Here is a 19071-nt window from a genome sequence, read left to right as displayed (position 1 = left end):
AGAACAAGTAAACAGGGTGGGTCCCCGCGCATTGACAATTCTGCTGCCCAGGTGCCACCTGGTGGTGATAAGCAGTAAGTGGGTAACAATAAAAAAAAGATGGCCATTTGATAGAGGAAGTGTCTTAAGTGAGGAGAGTACTGAGACTTCCCGGGTTTGCAATCTGCATTTATATGTAAACTACAATTGCCTCTCAGGGGAGGCAGAGGGTGGGATGTTGTAATCTGGTCCCAGCCTACTCTAAAATGGAAGTGTCAACAGGCTTTGAGGAAACTTCCTCTGTATTATTCCTAGCAAGTTACTGCATAGTGGTCCCCTTGTTGGATGGCTGTTATCATTAGAACTATCTTATGCCAAGTCTGCCTAAACAGATTCCTGGCTCCATTTCTTACTAATTGCAGAATCCTGGGTTGATTACCCTCTTTAAGCCTGCCTGCTCCTCTGCAAACTGGGTAGATTAATAATACCCATCGTGTCAATGAGATACTGCATGTAAAGTGCTGAGCAGAGTGCCTTGGTTTATATAAAGTACTCAAATGTTAGCTATTTTTCTAGAACTTCCTGCTTATTTCCTATGCAACAAGGTAGGACCTTTTCTCCACTAGGCAGCCCTTCAAATCTTTGAAGACATCTACTGGGTCTACCCTCAGTCTTCTTGTCAGTTATTTTCAGGTACCACACTAGTTTGTCAAGGGCCCTCTCTAAAAACTGTTTAGAAGAACACACACGTCAGAATTGGTCCCACTCCTACAAGGCTGAACTGCTATATTTACACTGTGTAACTATGGTTCTCTTATCCTTATGGAGCTCCTAGAAAGGCACCTAGAACAGAGCAGGCTCTTAATATTTATTGACATTATGAAGAGTAAGATTTTAATTTTATGTAACCAATTGGAAGTCCCACGTTGTTCTCATGTGAATTACTGCTAATGTAGATCTCTGCATTTGTTCCTCAGAGAGGCACAAACAATTTTTCATGGGGAGAGTCAACCTAAATTGATCCAAATTGACCCCTTGGCTTAATTTAGTCAATCCAAGTTACAGACACTTTCAATATTACTTAGTACTTCCTTGTGTTACTGTTGGGCTCTTCATATTTTTATACTTTTTTTTTTAAAATAAAACATAACCTTTGGGGATATCACTAGAGACTAGAGATTTCTCTAACATGAATGTGCTAATCAACATTTACTAGGCACAAATTTTCAGTTTTAATTCTGTCAAATGCTACTATTAACCAACCCATTATTTGCTTATCTGCAGTGACTTAGCAGGTGAGAAAGTGGAAAGAAGCTCTGACATCTGGGAACTGGCCTGATACAGCTAGGTTTGGAACTGTTAGGGGCTAACCTGGGCTCACAGGTAGGAAATGGTGCTCTCCTGTTGGACAGAAAGCCTCACAAAACACCAACATTAGCCAAGGACACTCAGTAACTGTGATGAAGTGAGGCAAAAAACAAGACCACTTTGAAATTGTGCTTAAGCACTAAACAAGGTAACTGTGCAAACCACAAAACAGCAAACATCCCCCTCTCCCAGCTAATGAGTGACTGCTGCTTCATTACCTATTACAGCTTCAGCTTCACTTTAGTCCGCCCTTTTTCTAGATAAGATAAAGATAGCCAATCTTGGAATTATCCCTGCTTCCCTGACAGCACTGAATCCAGAGTGAAGCCCCACTTCCTCAAACCTTCCCCTAAGTCACTTTAGCAAAGTCCAGGTCCTGTAAGTCCTTTCTGACACCCTCTTGCAAGATACACTATGGTTCTGCATGGCATGTTCTCTCCATCATTGCAATGAGCATTAAATCCAATTTGTTCAACTGCAGGTGTACCCCTGGTGGTCTCTAGCTGGAGTACATTAATAAAGTACCGACAACATCTACAGTTTCCCAAATCTACCTCTTTAGAGATACTTAGCAAAAAAAAAATAGTAAAGTTAGCTTGTCAGAATTTGGCCAAGACGAATTCACATTGGTATCTATGATCACATTTGTCTAAATGCTCATAAACAATCTCTTTTAATAATCCAGAACTGTGCCAGAAAATCAACATTAAGCTTTTCAACGTGTACAATATTTTAGTATTTGCCCGTTTTTAATCTTCAGCCCCCCTCCCCCCTTAATGACTAGCCTTTACCTAGCCCACCATCTTCAACCCCAGGTGTAACCTGAGTGATCAACCAGACAAGAGAACAAGAGGTAGCACGAAACGATGGGGAGAGAACACCCCAGGATCACTTTCTCTAGCCCCAAATCCACTGACCATTAGACTAGACACCTGAGTTGTTTCCCCTACAACAGCCATGAGCTGAGGAGGAACTGAGGTTTGGCTACCGGGACCCCTGGCCTTACTTTTTAATTGGATTGAAAATCTTTGTAGTTCTAAGTGGAGGCAGAGGGAAGAAAGGGATGAACCCTGAGGCCGGTGTTCCCAGAAGAACTCTCCTTTTCCCAGCACCTCTCAAGCCTTGAAGGCTTAAGGCACTGGTAACTGAGGACAGGATGGGGTGGGAGGGATGTAACTGCCATCAACAACTCAGATTGCAGAGCCACCTGCCCTGCTCTGTTTGAATAAGGGAAGATCTGTCAATACATATCCCATTCTATTTCCCAGCACAGCCCCCTCCTTAGTACCTGCCCCCCTAAATGACCCTAGGAACCCTGGTTACTAAGGCAACCTGGGAATAGTACATGCAGATAGAAACCTGAACAGATGGGACTATTTTTAAACTAGACTAGGTGGCTCCGATGTTTTTACGCTGTGAATTGCCTTCCCCAAAGCCTTTGGTCTTGGTCTTGGTCTTGGTCTTGTCCTGGGTCCTACCCTTCTTCACTGGCTTCCATCCAACCTTACCCAAGTTATGTGAGAGTAGGGTCTTTATCTCATTTTGGCATGAGATCTATTTACTGCTCCCATCTTCTACACAGAATATCTAAGCAAGTTTTCACTGCCTCCACTTGTTAAAAATAATTTTTTTTTATTTCTTTGGAAAATGGTGGGCCCTGCCCTATGGATTGCCAGGCCAAGCCAGGTACTGAAAGCTCCCCTAGTCTTTGGGCTGGAGTACTGTGGTCCCCGCCTTCCCACGGGCCCAGGAGCAGCTCCTGTACTGTCCAGCTCAACTAGGCCCCCAAATGTCTGAAGGCTCCTATGAGGCCTTTTCTCCTGGCCACCCACTTCCCCATCTTTCCTGGCTTTCCCTCTGGACAGGGTATTTTTTTCTTCCAAAGCCAGTGCTGGAACCTGTGCTGTGCAGAAGAGAGGACAAGACCAGGGATGTCCCCAGCTTCCCATCAGAGGACACACAAGCCCTCAATCAGTCCTTCCTCTGCTGGCTTCAGTCTGCGCTCCTATGCAAGCCCCCTCTGTGAGGCTTGAAGGAAGATGGACAAGAGAACCCTCATAAAAGGGAGGTGAGAGAAAACACACCAACCCAATCCCTTCTCAGAAGCAAACTCCTTGTAGTTTCTTGTCCTCGTTCATGGGTGAGCCCTTCGGACAGGGCGTGGGATGGCTAGGCGAGTGGGTGGGTAAGGGCCCCTCGACCCCAGCCCTGGAAGGCTATACCAGGGGAGTGTCCATTAGCCCCATCAATGTGGCATGGCTGTGATACGCATGCTCTGGGAAGCGATGGGGTAAGTCACCATGGGAGTGGTGGTGTGGCTCATTGTGATTCCTGCCAAGGGCTGGGCCATTGATACGGCCACAGGGGCCACAGGAGCCACAGATACAGCCACAGGAGCCATGGAGACAGGTGGGGGTGCCATTCCCTGGGCAATGGTTTGAGCCAGAGCAGCTGACAGTGGCGTGATCTCTGGGTTCAAGTGTGGGGGTGGGGGTGGTGGAGCAGCAGGAGGTGCAGTATTAGTTGGGGGAGCAGCTGGAGCTCCAGCAGGGGCCACCAGTTCTTGCTGGGACACGGGGCGAGGCTGTAGAGCCTGGCTGCTGAGAGTAGTGTGAGTCTGGGCGATGCCATGGTTAAAAGTGGCGACAGTGCCCACGGTGGGGGCCAGAGTCTGCTCAGTCGCTGGTGCAGTGGAGCTGAGGGTCATGACCTTGGCCTGATTGCGGAACTGGGCATTTTGTTCCAGCAGTACCTCGTTGGTGGCCAGCAGGTTGCTGACCTGCTTCTTCAGCTCCTCTACCCGCTTCCTGAGCATGGCATTCTCCTCTTCTAGCAGTCTGCACTCCACCCCTCGGGACGAAGCCAGGCTGTATTCATACGATTCAAAATGGGGGCCATCTGGGGGGCAGCATCCACCTCGTCGGCGCTTGGGGCCTGGCTCATGGTCCTCAAAGCCCCTGTCAGGGAGGTCGTAGATATCATAGAGATCGTGACGTCGTCCTGGGGGAACTGGGCCTGTTGAGCCCCCACCACCAGCGCCTCCTCCACCCCGGGCATCAAACTCAAAATCTCGTTGCAGGTGCCGGAACTTGCACTTGGCTCCTCTCTGGCAATCACCCTTGAGAAAGTCACGGCAGATAGGGACCTCCTCCTTGCCATTTGGTAGGTCAGCTGGTGAAAGGCCCAGGCCGGCTGCCACTTTCTGCCTCAGCCGAGGAGGAAGCTCTCCTGTCTTTTTATAGCCATCCTCATCCTCCTTGGAGCCATGGATGAATCGACAGTTCGGGCGGCTACACTCCTTGTTCTGGAAGTCGTGGCAGAAGATGAACTCATTTTTGCTCACCCCCAAGTTGGAAACCTCACTCATGTCTGGATGGCGATAACGGCAGCGCTTGCCTCGCTTGCACACATTCCTCAGGAAGTCTCTACAGATGGCATCTGAGCTGGCCCCGCCACTGCCTGCCCCTGTCCCACTGGCCTCCTCACTGCCACCGCCTCCAGGGCCTCCACCGCTGCTCCCAGTGCCGTTGGCATAGCTGTCCCGGTCCGGCATCCTGGTCCCCCCCAATTCAGGGCTCTCTTCCTTTTCTTGCCACCCTTGGTGACTGCTAGAAAAGAGGAGAACTGTGTCAAATAGGAGTCCTCGACGGAGGTCAAGCTCTTCCTGACTATAGGAGAGGCAGTCCAGCAAGAGGCAGGCCAGAGGGGCAATGGCTTTGGAGATGGAGAATCCAAGGGATGAGAATTCTGCCTTGACTGGCTGGCTTGTCAGAAGTCCCACCCAGGCGCTAGCTGTGCACCTGGCCTGGGTCAGAATGATTCATCCTTGCCTGGCTAATGGAGGAGGGAGGGAGCTGGGGTCAAGTCACCTCACCTCACCTAATGATGACAGGCCAAGGAGGGTGCAGGGAAAGAACAGCACTGGATTTTATTTCCCCTTCTGAACTGACCTAATTAAAGTTGTGGAAGCAAAATTAAAACTGCCGTTTGTCGTTGTCTGAATAGGCTAAGAGGAGACTAGGAATAGTGGCCAAGATAAGCTGGTAAGCTATTAAGATTGTGGATAATAAGATACTGGTGACAGAACTTCCCTGAACCTCTCTTCCATGGGATCTCAGGTGAGGGCTCTGTGAAGTATCAGATCTCTAGATCCCAAGAAATCCTGAGTAAGGAGACTGGTATCACCAGCTTGAGGGCAGTCCCTATACCTGTCATTTTTTGGTATTCTCTCCCAGCTCACCACCGTTCTCAACCCTAGAGTGGTCAGCCTCTCCCCTCCATTTCAGAGGAAGAATTCTACAGCTAGACTCTCCACTTATAGGCCCCCACAAAGGACTAAAGCATTTTGGGGAGGTCAAGGCAATAGAAAGGAGTTAACTTCACAAGGACAAGGGATCTTTCTTTACCCATTCTATACCCCTTCCACCCTTCCATGGAAAGATCCCACTGACATGAAACCACACCATTCCTCACCCCATAAAGATCCTCTTTATTTATAGACTCTATAAAAGCTTTTTAAGTCTTCTCTTTCCCAAGAGGGCTCAGGAACGTCAGTCCACTGCCGTGGTTCTAGCCCTCCCCTCTCCCCACCCCCAACCAGACTAGGAGTCCCTGCTACCACGTGTCTGACCTCCTAAGCCTTTCCTAGGCAGTGTTCAGGCTCCCTCTGCTGTTCAAATAGTAAAACGCCATGCTGTTTCCCCATGAGTATAAGGGAATCTTTCCAGTTTCTTTGGCCTTGATCGCCCCTCAACCATCTAATCCATTGCTTCGACTTTGCGTTCAAGGTAAAATGAACCCTAAAATGAACCGACCAGATCAGAGACGAGAGAATCTGTAAAAGAGGGGTCCTCTTCCCCCAAAGGGAGGTAGTCCCAGAATGATAGAAACAATCAAGGAGAACAGCGGGAAAAGAAAAGATACAAACTTTTACTAAAAGGGAAATGACCTGGTGAAAAATAAATGGTACCTACCCAAGCCTGATTCACGTTGCAAGTCCCACCAGACACAGAAAAATCAAACGAGATACCCCTTCCCACCCAGCTCTCCCAGGATTGTTCGATACCTGAGGTAGCTCAGGTGAAGTCCGGGGCTCCTGTGGGTCTCCACCTCCACATCACTGCTGGGTTCTGAACAGGAGAAAAACAGAGACTTGGGTGGGAGAAGGGGTAAGAATGGAGGACTAGCGAGTGGTTGTTACAAGACTGAAGTCTGACAAAAAGGCAAGAGCTCTGGGAACTTCAAGAATTCCTTAGGGTTCAAATTGAACTTCACTTGTCAAGGGGAAAAGTTGCCAGCAAGAAGAGTAAGGGGTAGAACCAATTTGGAGAGCCTAGGAGAATGGGTTTGAAAACCAGCCTCAAGTGAACAAAGGGTGAGGGGCGCCCTGCCTCAAGATGAAGGAGGCTGTGGGGATCAGGGCTCGACCTAGGGTTGGTATTAGGAACTCTGAACAGCGAGCCGTGCAAGGGCAGCGACTGACAGTGCAGTGGGATGGCGGATTAGACTCGGGGGCGGTGATTATGACGCTTCGCAACACCCCAGAGTTAGCGAAAAAAGTCAAGGAGTTTCCTGCAGCAAGTCTTACAGCCTGGCAGGCTCTCGTTCAGTGCCGCCGGGGCTCAGCCGGGGACCAGGTGAATAGGACACTGTGGGAATACGAACTGAAGCGGGGAGGGGGCTCCAGGTGACATCAAGCTGAGGGGATGGGCAGGGCTGTGACGTCACGGAGCTGGCGTTTGCTCGCGAAGCGGGGTCAATCAGAAAAGAGGTTCGGCCCTGAGACGTGAAGAAGAACCAACTCGGCCCCGGGGGGCCTTGTGTAGCCCGGCTGAGACCAGCCGCTGGGCCGGCCCCGACTCCTCCCCTCCGGGCGCGGTCTCCACCTAAGTCTCCCGCCTCCCTCACCTGCCGCCGCCGCCGTAGTTGCTGCTGCCGCCTGCCGGTCCTCTAGCTTCGACAAAGAGCCGCCTACCCTATCGTCCTTCCGCTTCCTGCGGAAGAAAAGACGCTCTAGCCAGCAGACCCGGAACTATACTCTATGGTGTGCAAAGTACTTGCGCGACTTGCCGCAGGAAGTTCCCAGGAAGCTTTGCGTGTCACCATGGCAACCCGATAAAACAGCACAGCAAAGTACCCAAAAAGCGGGAATTTAGCTGAGACACCACTGACCTCTATGCCCCCAAAATCAACCTGAAAGCTGTCCCTGGCGTGTATAACTCCCCTCTCCAGGAAAGGCCACTCAATACTCTGGCAGCTCCGAGGGACGGGAACCAGATGTTGGTCAGGGGCGGGGCCCACACCCGCGACAGACGCCTATACAGCTCGCTTGACATCCTGTACAGCTCGGGGTAGAGGCCGACTGTACTGATAAAAAAAACTTCCCAATGGAACAACAACAACAAAAAACCACGTAACAGACAAGACGATTTTTTTCCTTCAGCTAAAACAGCAGAAGAGATGGTTTATTGTACACGTGTTACATTCAGCCACAACTGAGAACAGAACTAGTCCAGAATATCACAGGTCCAGGGCAAAGGACCAAAAGGGCCCATTTTGATATGAGCAAGATGGGTCTCTTAAAAAGTGGTCGAGGCGATCAGAATGGCGGTAGATGTTCCAGATCCACTGAGATAAGTTCTGGACAGTAGACATGCAGTCCAACATTATCTAACAGCGTCCCTGGCCTCTGGCTTTCCTTGCTTCTGCTCCTGTGGCTTCCATGGATGTACAAGTTCACTTGGACCTCTGTCTCATCTTTCTTCTTTTGCGCTTCAGCCTGAAAAATCAAACATGAGAATACACTTCCTGCCCACAAGTCCGAGGTTCAGTCTTTCCCTCCCATCTAAAATGTGCACACAATACACGGAATGGGTAAAAATCAACAAACACTACGGCTCTATTAGCTTGTGTCCAATCCCTGGCTTTGGCAAGTCAATGCTCATAACGTTTTTCACTTAAAAAAGATGCTTCAGATTTCTAAACCAAATGTTTCTCCCAAGTTCTGTCCAAGGAGTGCTCCACTTCCCCTATCCTGCAAAGTCTCAGCGTACCTGCGCATTCGCTTCTTCCTCCACTGGCAACCGATCATAACCAGAAACAAAGATTAAAACAAGAGATTATTAGTTTCAGTAGCAAGCTAGGTAGGGTTACGAAGAGCATCATTTAAAACCTGGCAAGTTCTTGACCAAGTATGAAGGCACAGTTGCAGTCATCACATAAACAATCCAGACTCCCAGCCGGGTCTCCAACGTAAAACCCCGAATTCCGCATGCTCTCTTCTACTCCCGCCCTCTCTTCCACATTTACCCACCACCTCCGCTGCTTCTCCCCAAACTATCCTCCCTCTCCCACTAGCCCTTGGGCACCCTTGAGAACCCAATGATCTGGGAATGATGGCGAACTTCCCTTGCCTGGGTCTTCGCCGCAATCGCCAATTCCTACAGCCTTAGCTTACTGGCAGGGACTGCTTACCTTCGCTCTCATTGCGAGGAGGCTTCTACGGGTAAAGAAAAAAAGGCTACGGTTAGTTTGCTGTAATGATGGTAAGTGCAGAAACGAGATGTTAATGGATTGTACTCGGAATCCGCACACAGCCAAAACCGACACTCACCTCAGAAGATGGCGCTAAGGCCGAGAGAGCGCGGAAGGCACGCCTACGGATATTTAAGGGAACATTCAGTGTCGTCACTTCCGGTAGCTCGCCCTGCCCCCGGGGCGGGGCTGCCCTGGGCCAGTAAAGGTAGTTTTCGGTCCTTCTCTGGTACCTGATAAGTGATTGAGTTAGGAGAGTTCTCTTGGAAAACAGTATTTTGAGTTACAAAATCCCCCTTTCCCCAGTTTTATTATGAATTATTTAAATATGAGCACAGTGTTTCCAATAAGAGACAAAAATGCAGACCAGCAAAGATAGCGACTTCCGCTTTCCCTCATTGCTTCATGGGAATTGCAGTTTCCTGGCGACACCCTCCATTTTACTGCGGGTTGAATGAAGTTTTGGATACATGGATAGGTGCGGACTGTACAAAAATTCCTGATTTGTTGTATTGGTTTGCTTTATTTTCTATCTAAATTGCTGCAAGGAGAATCGATCTCGGAACTTCCAAAGGTCCTAAGATTCCAGAACATGGAAGAATGTTAAGTGGGGACTTGAGAAAACTGTCATAATACAAAGAGAACTTTGTCGCTGAAATTGATCAGCTCTTTTCCTAGCCAACTCTGATCTTTTCCCACAACGCCAGAGGCAGAATGTCACTAGACTCCTGGCCACAATGCGTCTTGTTCAGAAAACACTTCAGTGATACTCCCTCTACATAGGGTGAGAATCAAATCAATGGACAGAGGAGAAGCAAGACTGGCTAGACATTTTAGGAGAATATTTGTTGGTAAGATAACATTCCCAGTCTCATGATATGGTCAGGTCAGAAGCACCCAGAAAACAGACACCCAAAGACTTGACTACAGGGACCTTGAATTATGAAGGATGAAAGAGCACCCTTAATCATAGAGGCTTCACCTTATTCACTGCAAGATATTTTAAGGCTTGTTATAGTCCCTCCTTTTTTAATGGTTTTCCTTTATAACATTTCACCTTTTTAACTCTGGCAAGTTTCTAAATTTAGAGCCCTTGTTCCAAGTGCTTAAGTGGTTCTAGTACTGTCACCACCAGAATCTACCAAGCTTTTGAAAACAAAAAATAAAAACCGAGCCAAATTATTCTGTATCATATCCACCAAGATTGCACCTGTTGATTGCCCCCTAGTCTGTAAACTCTTATGAAGGAATCTTTGTTCAGCTTTATTCAGCACAGGGGAGTGGGTCTATATGATACTCAGTGGTAGAGTGCATGTATCTTTATTCATTCATTCACTCATTAATTTATTGGGGTGGGTGGGTTAGATTTATTTTTATAAGAGGTACTGGGGATTGAACCCAAGACCTCTGGTATGCTAATCATGCACTCTACTACTACAGCTACAACTCCCCAGCTCCCAGTACCTCCATTAAAAAAATTTTGCTCAGTATAGTATCTTCAGCTCAGCAATGCCTCATGTTAAAATGCTCTAATTACGCATCTACTCTTAAACTGGCTGTGAAAAATTGCGTAATACTAAAGGCGTTCTTCCTGGCTTCCTAAATCAAGATAAACACTTCTTTGCAATAAACATTGTATCCTTGAGCAAAGTGTCAGCAGCAAGGGATGTTTTTACTTTAGAAAAATCAAACTCCCATAGAAAATTGACTCTTAATTCAGAGAACCCAATCCAAGATATTCCTTATTTTAGAAAGGCAGTAGATGGCTATAGAAAACCAGTTCCAAATGATCACCAAAAAAACCCAAAACAAACATTCTAAATGATCACTCATATCTCCCCCACCACATCAAAAAACAGCAGCACACAAAGGCACATGATTATGAGCAAATCCAAATTTATTTTAATGCCATGTCATTTTCAATATGTTTAAAAACCTCATAAATTAGCGGGAGCCCTAAGTTCCCTGGGACAGCATGCCAGAGGTACTGAAATTTGTCACCCTTCTCTCCAAACCCCTAGCAATTCATCCAATCCAAGTCCACAGCTTCAGAAAGCCAACACAGCTTCAGAAAGCCAGTTTTGTCTCTTCAGTCTGCTCCTCTGGTTCCTGGTCTTTCTTTCAAGGAAGGGAGGTCAAAATAATTCAAACAGGAAATAAAACCACAGTTGAGCTTCCAGCTCAGGATTCTAGGATGGAGCAAGGGAAGAATCCCACTGACTCCAAAGAAATGGACAAGGTTGAGATGAATTACTTCTTTACAGCTTTGTGAGGAGGAGAAAGAAAATGAGTCCTGCAGAACAAAATTGACTACAAAGATTTACAAATGAGGATCCATTTGATTGATGAGAATCCCTTAGTAAATGCAGGCTCCAGCTCCTAAAAATGGGAGGGGCCTGAATAGACAGCCTGGGTCATAAAAGGAATCTGGCATGTGGCAAAAAAACAATCTGAAGAATAGCCCCTCTTTATACCGAGGCCTAATAAAATACATGGGGGGAGAAATGGGAAGAGAGAGCAACAAGTCCCAACAGATGGGAAAACGCTGACACTGGAGTGGTATAAAAAAATTTCAGCTGAGTTTCTAGTGGTGGTGGCTACTTTAGCCTCCTTCCCATTCTGTTGTAGGGCCATGAACATCGACCAAGCAGAGAAAAGTAGAAAAAGGCTAGAAAGAGGGGCTTGAAGACGATGGATTTTGACTCCTGATTTTATTATTCAATTTCTCTTTTCTATTTAAAGTAGTCTTCGGTGGCTGGGAAGCCTGGCCTCCCAAAACCAGAGTCAGTTGGAGCTGGTTGTTGTTGGAAGGGGGTGGGTTGGGGGACTGGGATGAGGACAGGGAGACCCCGCTCTGCTGGCGGTCCTGGGTGGTGAAGACGAACTGCACTTCACAGAGCCTGGGGTGAGGTGGGAAGGGGATGAGGCAGGAGTGGCAAGCTGGGGAGATGGGACCCACCTCAGTCCCCAGCTTCATTCTCTTCTAAAGTTTCCCCACTGGTGGCATTCTCTGCAGTCTTAGAGGCCTATATTTATGGAAAGGAGAGGGAGAAGACGCGTCAGTTTCTAACAACCTGGGGTAGTATCCGGGGGATCAAGGACAAAAATACCCTAATTCTCTAGGTCAGGTCTGAGAAGGGGGGAAAAGAAGGACATACAGAAATCGATACCCCCACCACGACCCAGGAAGGCGGAATAAAGAGGGATCAGGTTCATCCTGCCACAGAGGGATGGTCATAACAAACCTTCTTTTTTTTCTTTTTCTGGGTTTTCCGACTTGCAGAACTCTGGAGGAGGGCCTGGAAAATAAGAAGGAAAACAAATTTTGAAGAATATGGAGGAAACACCGAGTGTCACTCTCAGTACCGTAGCTCTTTTCAGGACTTTGTCATCATGTAGTCCTCACTCCCAGGACAAGTGCCACATGCTGGTCACTTTCCACCCACTACTAACCTTGAGCTCTGCATCCTGGACCTCCAACTCGGACTTATAAAGGTCAGGCTCAAAGGGACCACTGGTTATCCGCATGGGGCCATTGGGCATGAGTAGAACTGTAAATTTAAACTGGGCAACAAATTCACCTATGAGGGAAACAAAGTGTTTTGATAAAATGTCCCCTTGTCATACTCTTCTGTAAGCTATAGGGAGGAGAGGACCGTAATCAGGGGCTCTCTTCTTAGAACTCACCCTCCTTCTCATAGAGAACATTAAATGGCTGCAGCAGCTCATGTTTGGCGCACTCCACCACACCCATGCGGGCCTTCTTCTCATCTTCAAATGCTCTGGGGAGGGAAAGACAAATTCAGGTGTCCTGAACTCCCTATCATGTCTTACCACTTTGCTCATGTTTTTTAAATAGCTCCTAGCCTTGGGCAGAAATCATGTGTAGGACTGTTTTTTCACACCACCTTCAATGAGAGGGAGATGGGGAGAGGGACAGAACACAGGCTGGAACTACAAGTCTAGGCAGGAGGGAAGTGGGAGGGATGGAGGGAGGGGTGGGGAGGGAAAGAAGTGTGTTCCTGGGTGTGTGGTCTGTGCAGCAGACTGGTTCAAGCTCATCCTCGTTAAGCGCAGCAGTACCTTAAAGTAAAGGGCATGGCATCAAAACGTCTTTCGACCTCACTGAAGAAGGCACGTGAAGTTTTCATTTTCAGGCCATACTGCTTAGAAGGGTCTCGTTTGTAAATGGTGGTTCTCTGTCCTGCGTCCTTAGCCTAAAGAAGTTAGATCACATTTTGGTCCGGTGCTCTTGGAACACACACACCCTCAGCCGCCCCTCTTTGCTAGCTCTGGTAAACGCTCCCCACCTTGCCCTCTCCAGAGCTGACAAGAACATCCACAGCATATACTTCATGGACCTCAAATTCAGCTTTTTCATGGTCCTTCCTAAAAGGAACAGAAGGGGAACCATAAAGAGCAATCAGCAGTTCCTGGAGTTTAGAGTAAAAGGTGGACAAGATTAGCCTGGAGTACGGAAGAAGTTCATGACGAGTCTTGTACAATGGAAGGTACAGGGTGGGATGGGCACCTACTTCTGCTGGTCTGTGGGATTCTGGATAATAGTTTTCTCTCCGTCGATGACATGCTGCTTCAATTGGTGTGACAGCATACCTGTAGACAGGACAAAGCCTGTGGTCCTGCCCATCTAGAATCCCAAAAGACTTCCAACCCACCCACCCAAGCTGATTCACAGGGCAGGCTATGAGAGCAAAGTGCCTGGCTATGGAAACCCAGAGCCCTGAGGTTTTTGGCTTGGACTGTGTCAGAGCCAGGATGGATCCTCAAGGGAGCAAAGTCTTAGTTTTGCCAAACCACTCATACCTCAACCCTCAACCCTACTGAGGTCTCACCTTCTATTGGTGTGCAATTAAATGAGTGGGCAACTTTGTTCCACGCTTCTGTCACTTGTGTGTTCTAGAAATACAAAATCAAATAAAAGTTAAGTTACCAGGGGCTAGTAGTAAGTTGTCTACCACGAGAGTAAGAAGCATAAAAGAACTAAGGGTTCTGATATCCTCCAGCAAGTGCAATGATTCTCATCCATTTTTCATCTCATAGCCCTGTCAACCCTACAACCTAAAGATTACACTTGCATACTGTTTTATAAAGTGCTTTCACGGAGATGGCCTAGACAACAATTCTGGAAGGTGAACAGGGCAGATCTATACCCCAATCTAGAGGAGGAAACTGAGGATCAGAAAGGTTAACTGATTTGCCCAGAGTTAAAGCAGTTAACTGAAAGAATCTGGTATAAACTCAGGTTTTCTGACAACAGTCCAAGTGTTAAGTTCATTATGCCTGGCATTCTAACCTGCAGAGAGGGCACAGAAACTCCTATTTCCCTCTTCTTACCTCTTTCAAACATGATCTGATCCTCACCTAAACTACAGTTATCAAGACAAAAAAAAAAAAGGAAAGAAAGAAAGAAAAAAAGAAAAGGTAAGGTGAATTACCAGTCACCGCTAGTTATTAAACTATGTGCCAGGTACTATAATAATCACTTTACATGGATCATCTCAATCTTCACAACCCTGTGAGAATGAGGCACAATTTAATTTTTCCCACCTCACAGATGAGGAAATCTGAACTTGAAGTTATTTTTAATCAGTAGGAGGTGGCAATAGGGTAAGAACCCAGGTCTGACGTCATAGCTAAATAATAGCCACTACACAACACTAGCCTTCCAGTGAAGATACACAGTAGTTAAGTACATAAACAAAAAATAATCAATGTGCAAAATAATAATAGCTAACAGAAGTGCTGTGTGCCAGGCACTGTTCAAAGTAGGTACCATTATAAGGGAACTACAACAGAGGCTTAAGTAAAAATGATGCAGTTAAGTAACAATGGGACAAATTGATGAAAAGTGTGAAGAACAAGGGAACACAGAAAAGGAGAAAAAAAGATGATGCTTTAAGTATTGAACAGGTCTCTGGAAATTTAAGTGTTAAATGCCTCTGCTGATAGTCTAACACGCTAAATTGTATGAATTCCTGAGAAGTTTATGATCCCTGGCCTTCCCAATATTGTCCTGCAAGGACCTCTGGCCTGTCTTTGTCACAGTTTACTGGTTCGATTATGATTTTTGTTTTACAAACTTTTAAAATTGAGTTTTAAAAAGTTTCTTCTGTATAGCACAGGGAACTATGTTCAATGTCTTGTAATAACCTTTAATGAAAAAGAGTATGAAAATGAATATATGTATGTATATGCATGACTGGGCCATTGTGCTGTACACCAGAAACTGCCACATTGTAACTGACTGTACTTCAATTTTGAAAAATAATAATAAAAAATAAACTGAATTTTTATATCTATGTTTTATTGTAAGTTATTGATCTCAAACTGTTTTGGGGAAACACACATCCAAGACATGAAAAAGGAAGGATCTCTATAGGTTCCACGAGGAAGGACCCACACATTCCCTCTACCCGGCACGGAACCATCCACCTATGGTAGGCACTCAGAGTTCACTACTGTTTGGTATTAAGCTTTTTAGTAGTGCCTGCCTCTTCTCTTTCGGTCCCATCCTAAGATGTTGCTAATTTTAAAAAGCTGTTTGTTTTATAAGGGGGCTGAAGGAGAAGCCGGCTGTTCAATACAGAATAGCTGTAGGTGCTCACTGCATCTTTGGCTCTAGCAAGCTTTGGAGTTGGACTAAATAGCTTACCTGGTTTCCAGGTTTAACCAGGCGTAGGGCAGCTTCAGCACAAAGGTGAGCTGCCTTAATGACATCTGCTTTCCGCCCTGTTACTTGAGTCCCCTGTAGATAAGGAAATGCAGTCAGTGCCTTCCTGGAAAGCTCTTTAACTCAGCTGGTCATTCAGTTAATAGCTGTCTGTCCATTATGCAAGGCCCACCAGTGGTCAGGAGAGAAAAAGCAGTCCACCTACCAGAGCTACATCAACCACAAAAGTGTGAGCCACATTAGCGATGAAGCCATCCACGTGGACCCCAAGGTCACTGAAAGGCAAGAGCAGACAGAGCACAGCACTAGCAATGGGCACTATTGTGAATTCTTAGGAAAAAGAAAAGTCTCTAAAATGGCTTAAGCTTACATTTTCACCAAGTCACCTTCCTTGAGAATATAGTCCTGGTCGCTCTTCAAAGGGGAGAAGTGACATACACAGTTATTTACTGAAATGCTGGTGGGAAAGGCAATACCTGTAAAGAGACAATCAGCCTTACTGCCTTGCTCGCTCTCTTGGAGCCCTGCTGCCCCTCAGAAAAATGAAAGGATTTTCTTCAGGGTCTTGCCTAAGTTTAATCAGCTTGGATTGGGTAGGAAACTGCTTAAATGTCCCCTGACATTCCAAATCTCCAAATATCTCAACAAGTGCTGGTGTAAGGGTTGCATCGTTACAATAAAACAAACAGGACTGAGTAAGAGTCAAACTTAGGAAATTAGTGGGGGATTGTTTTTTTACCTTTCTTCATTTCTTTTTCTTTCTTGAAAATTTTCCCCGTCTCTTCCATTATCATGGCATCACCTTTTTCACACAGGCTCAGTACTGACACACCTGAGCAGGATGCTTCCACCAAAGACCGAAGTACCCCTGGAAATAGAAGCCCATCGTATCAGTGCTGCATGTGTTGTCTAAGATACCATCCAAGCAATTTATCCAGAAACGGGACTCACAGTTTCTAATATTCCCTAGTGCCGCTGCCCGAAGGGTGAAAGAAGGAATAAGTTTTGCCTCTAGGGATGTACCTACCTACAATCTCTCAATCTCTACCTCCTTTTCCTCCCTTATATAATGTGATAACTGGGTATGCACCATCTGTCTCCCTAGGCAAGGGAGACTTTCCAAAGATGATACCTGTGGTGTGGTAGGACAGAGTTATGAACTTCAGGGGGTTCTCACCAAGGTACTCAACATACATGCAAAGCAGACTGGAGGAAATTTATAGGCGTCAGGGACAACAGGAAGGTAGACAGAATTGCTAACTCAAAGCTGATGCATTGTTAAATGCTACCTTCTGCCCTTTCCAGACACCCCAATTAGGTGTTAGTAATCTCAATATATATAAGACTTATTTCTTCACATAACAAGTCCAGGAGACTTAACCTAAGATCCCTGGCTTCCGCAAGCTCATGCTTATAGCTTTTAGCAGATCTCAAAGAAGTATGTGACCCAAAAGAGTTTCAAAGAGGTATCTGCAATTACAAGTGCCTCAGAAATTATAAACTGCAAGAAGAAGAAAAAAATTCTGATTCAAACCACTAAATGTCCATTACATTATAAAGCACTGTTCTTTTCACTGGATATCCACTCCATGGACCATCCTGAACTTCAGGTTTGATTTCTGTGATCCAAGTTTTGGTGATTCTTTAGAAGCCTGAAAAACTCAGGTTTTCAGTCACAGGCTTGAAGGCATCCTAAAATACCTATCTTTACTGTCAAAAACCACTTAAAAGCCCAAAGACAAGCATTTTCTGTCCCCCTAACTGGGTTTTAAATTGGAAAGAGAGAAAATAGAAAGTGACACATCTGCCTAGAGTGGCAGGCAGCTGCTGAGAAAGTGGAAGCACGGTCCTAATAAGGACGACTTCTATGATCCTATCATCGGTCCCCCCTCCACCGGTACTATTCACAGGTTTGCCTAGCTGGGATGAGGAGAACCTCAAAACACTTTAGAGTTGTCAAACCCCTGAGAACAATCAAATCTGATGGCGAACTAAATCGATCTGCGCAGACTGGAGATGGTAATGAACAACTTCAACAACAGCCAGATGTACCTCCAAGAGTTATGTTAGAAGCCCCAAGGGGTACCCTTCAACGGTCCCTGAGCTGGCCCAAAAGTAGAAGGCGGCCTCCATCAGAGAAGGAGCTAAAGTAAAGAACGAAAGACTACAGCAAAGCACGTGGTAGGCAAGCTGGTGTCAGGGACAGTGGCGGAGGAAGAAGGGAGCCGGCGACCCACAGAGGACCCGGCAACACGTGCCGGCCAGGCTCCTGATGGGGGGTTGGGGGGAGCCGCGACAAAATAGAGGGGTGCTTCCTTTCCAAGGTGGCCTCGTTGTTGCCAAAATAGGAGGAGGCAGCTATCCGGACCCAAAGGTGAGGGGCAGGAGATACGCCTTGCCTCCTTACCAACGGCCTAGGGTCGAAGCTCGCTCCGGGACTCGCTCTGAGCTCTTCCCGGCAGCCTGCCCGCACCTCCACAAGACTCCAGCCCAGGCCTAGCCGCTCAGGTCCCAGGCACGACTCAGAGCCTTCCCACTACGCCACCCCCAGCAGACCAGTACGGGGCCCTCACTAGCTCACTCCGCATGACCCCACCAGTCCAGCCCCTGGGGGGCTAGCCCAGCACCGTCCCCTTTGCCTTTCCCTCCCAGCCTCGATCTCCAGACCCCTGAGGCCGCACTTACGGTTGGCGATGTCGCCCCCCATCTTATACTTGGTCACGACGAGGTCCTCGGCGATAGTTTGCTCCTGCTGCTCGTCCTCGCCCGACATCTTCCCACCACCACCACCACCACCACAACTGCAGCCTCGTTTTTCCTGAGCCGCCGCCTCTGTCGCCCTTCCCAGCCACAGGCTGCGGCCAGAGCCCCTTCGATCCGCGAGGAGAGCGCGAGCAACAGCGCGAGCAAGCTAGGGAACGGGCGGGCGAGCGAGAGCGAGAAGCTGCGAGCGCGCGGGCTGAGGCGCAGGGCACGCTGGGACAACGAGTCCTTCCTGCCGCCAGCCTCTAGGCGCCTTCACGGACCTGTGAACTACAATTCCCAGCCTGCCTTTCGCGCCCCTAAGCCAGGCCCTGGGGCCTTGCCCTCCAAGGGCCTCGCACGCCGGAATCGCCAAGCACGCTGGGAAGGGTCAGGCTCCCGCGGGAAGGCGGAGCCGTTGGAGAGCATGAGGGGGAAGCGTGGTCTGTCCCGGAAAAAACCACATTCACCAGGAGCGCTGAGGGAGAATCCGTAATAGAGGGGGGCGGGCTATGGGAGAGGGGGCGGAGCCACAGCGGCGAAGTGGGTTTGAAGGCTGCGGGGCAGGGCGGAGCCGAGAGGAATAAGGGTAATTGCACTGAGAGCAGGGAGGCTGGGTACGCCCTTCCCTGATCCCGGGAGCGGCAGGCGGGACCAGCTCAGCCGGTCCGATTGTCCCTAGGTGCTGGGAAACCGGGAGAAGAGCTAGTGGGAAGGAGACCAAGAGTGCGTGGAGCAGGGGCTAACTGAGCAGCCAG

The 19071-nt window shown here is 47.7% G+C and overlaps 2 protein-coding genes and 1 long non-coding RNA gene across 3 annotated transcripts; 1 reads left to right on the top strand and 2 right to left on the bottom strand.

Moving 5' to 3' along the window:
- Positions 1 to 2956: 2956 nt before the first annotated feature.
- Positions 2957 to 4900, bottom strand: LOC140700009 (zinc finger CCCH domain-containing protein 10). The gene has a single exon (XM_072972469.1). The coding sequence runs from the start codon at positions 4898 to 4900 to the stop codon at positions 3593 to 3595; it is 1308 nt and encodes a 435-aa protein (XP_072828570.1). The 3' UTR covers positions 2957 to 3592.
- Positions 4901 to 9366: 4466 nt separating this feature from the next.
- On the top strand, positions 9367 to 12493 carry LOC140700017 (uncharacterized). The gene is made up of 2 exons (XR_012078211.1): positions 9367 to 9731; positions 12164 to 12493. It is a non-coding gene; the product is annotated as an uncharacterized lncRNA (long non-coding RNA).
- Positions 11575 to 18563, bottom strand: LOC102541294 (proliferation-associated protein 2G4). Its single transcript, XM_006218566.3, has 13 exons — positions 18257 to 18563; positions 16311 to 16439; positions 15942 to 16047; positions 15777 to 15846; positions 15554 to 15646; positions 13734 to 13797; positions 13416 to 13494; positions 13191 to 13269; positions 12964 to 13097; positions 12568 to 12662; positions 12334 to 12461; positions 12126 to 12179; positions 11575 to 11906 (listed from the first exon to the last, which is right to left on the bottom strand). Exons 1-13 carry the CDS (start codon positions 18342 to 18344, stop codon positions 11841 to 11843), a joined length of 1185 nt encoding a protein of 394 aa, XP_006218628.1. The 5' UTR covers positions 18345 to 18563; the 3' UTR covers positions 11575 to 11840.
- Positions 18564 to 19071: the final 508 nt, after the last annotated feature.

Source organism: Vicugna pacos, chromosome 12 (genome assembly GCF_048564905.1).
Source record: "Vicugna pacos chromosome 12, VicPac4, whole genome shotgun sequence".
Taxonomy (NCBI): Eukaryota; Metazoa; Chordata; class Mammalia; order Artiodactyla; family Camelidae; genus Vicugna; species Vicugna pacos.
The sequence above is the reverse complement of the archived record's forward strand: the minus strand, read 5'-3'. Positions and strand labels throughout refer to the sequence as shown.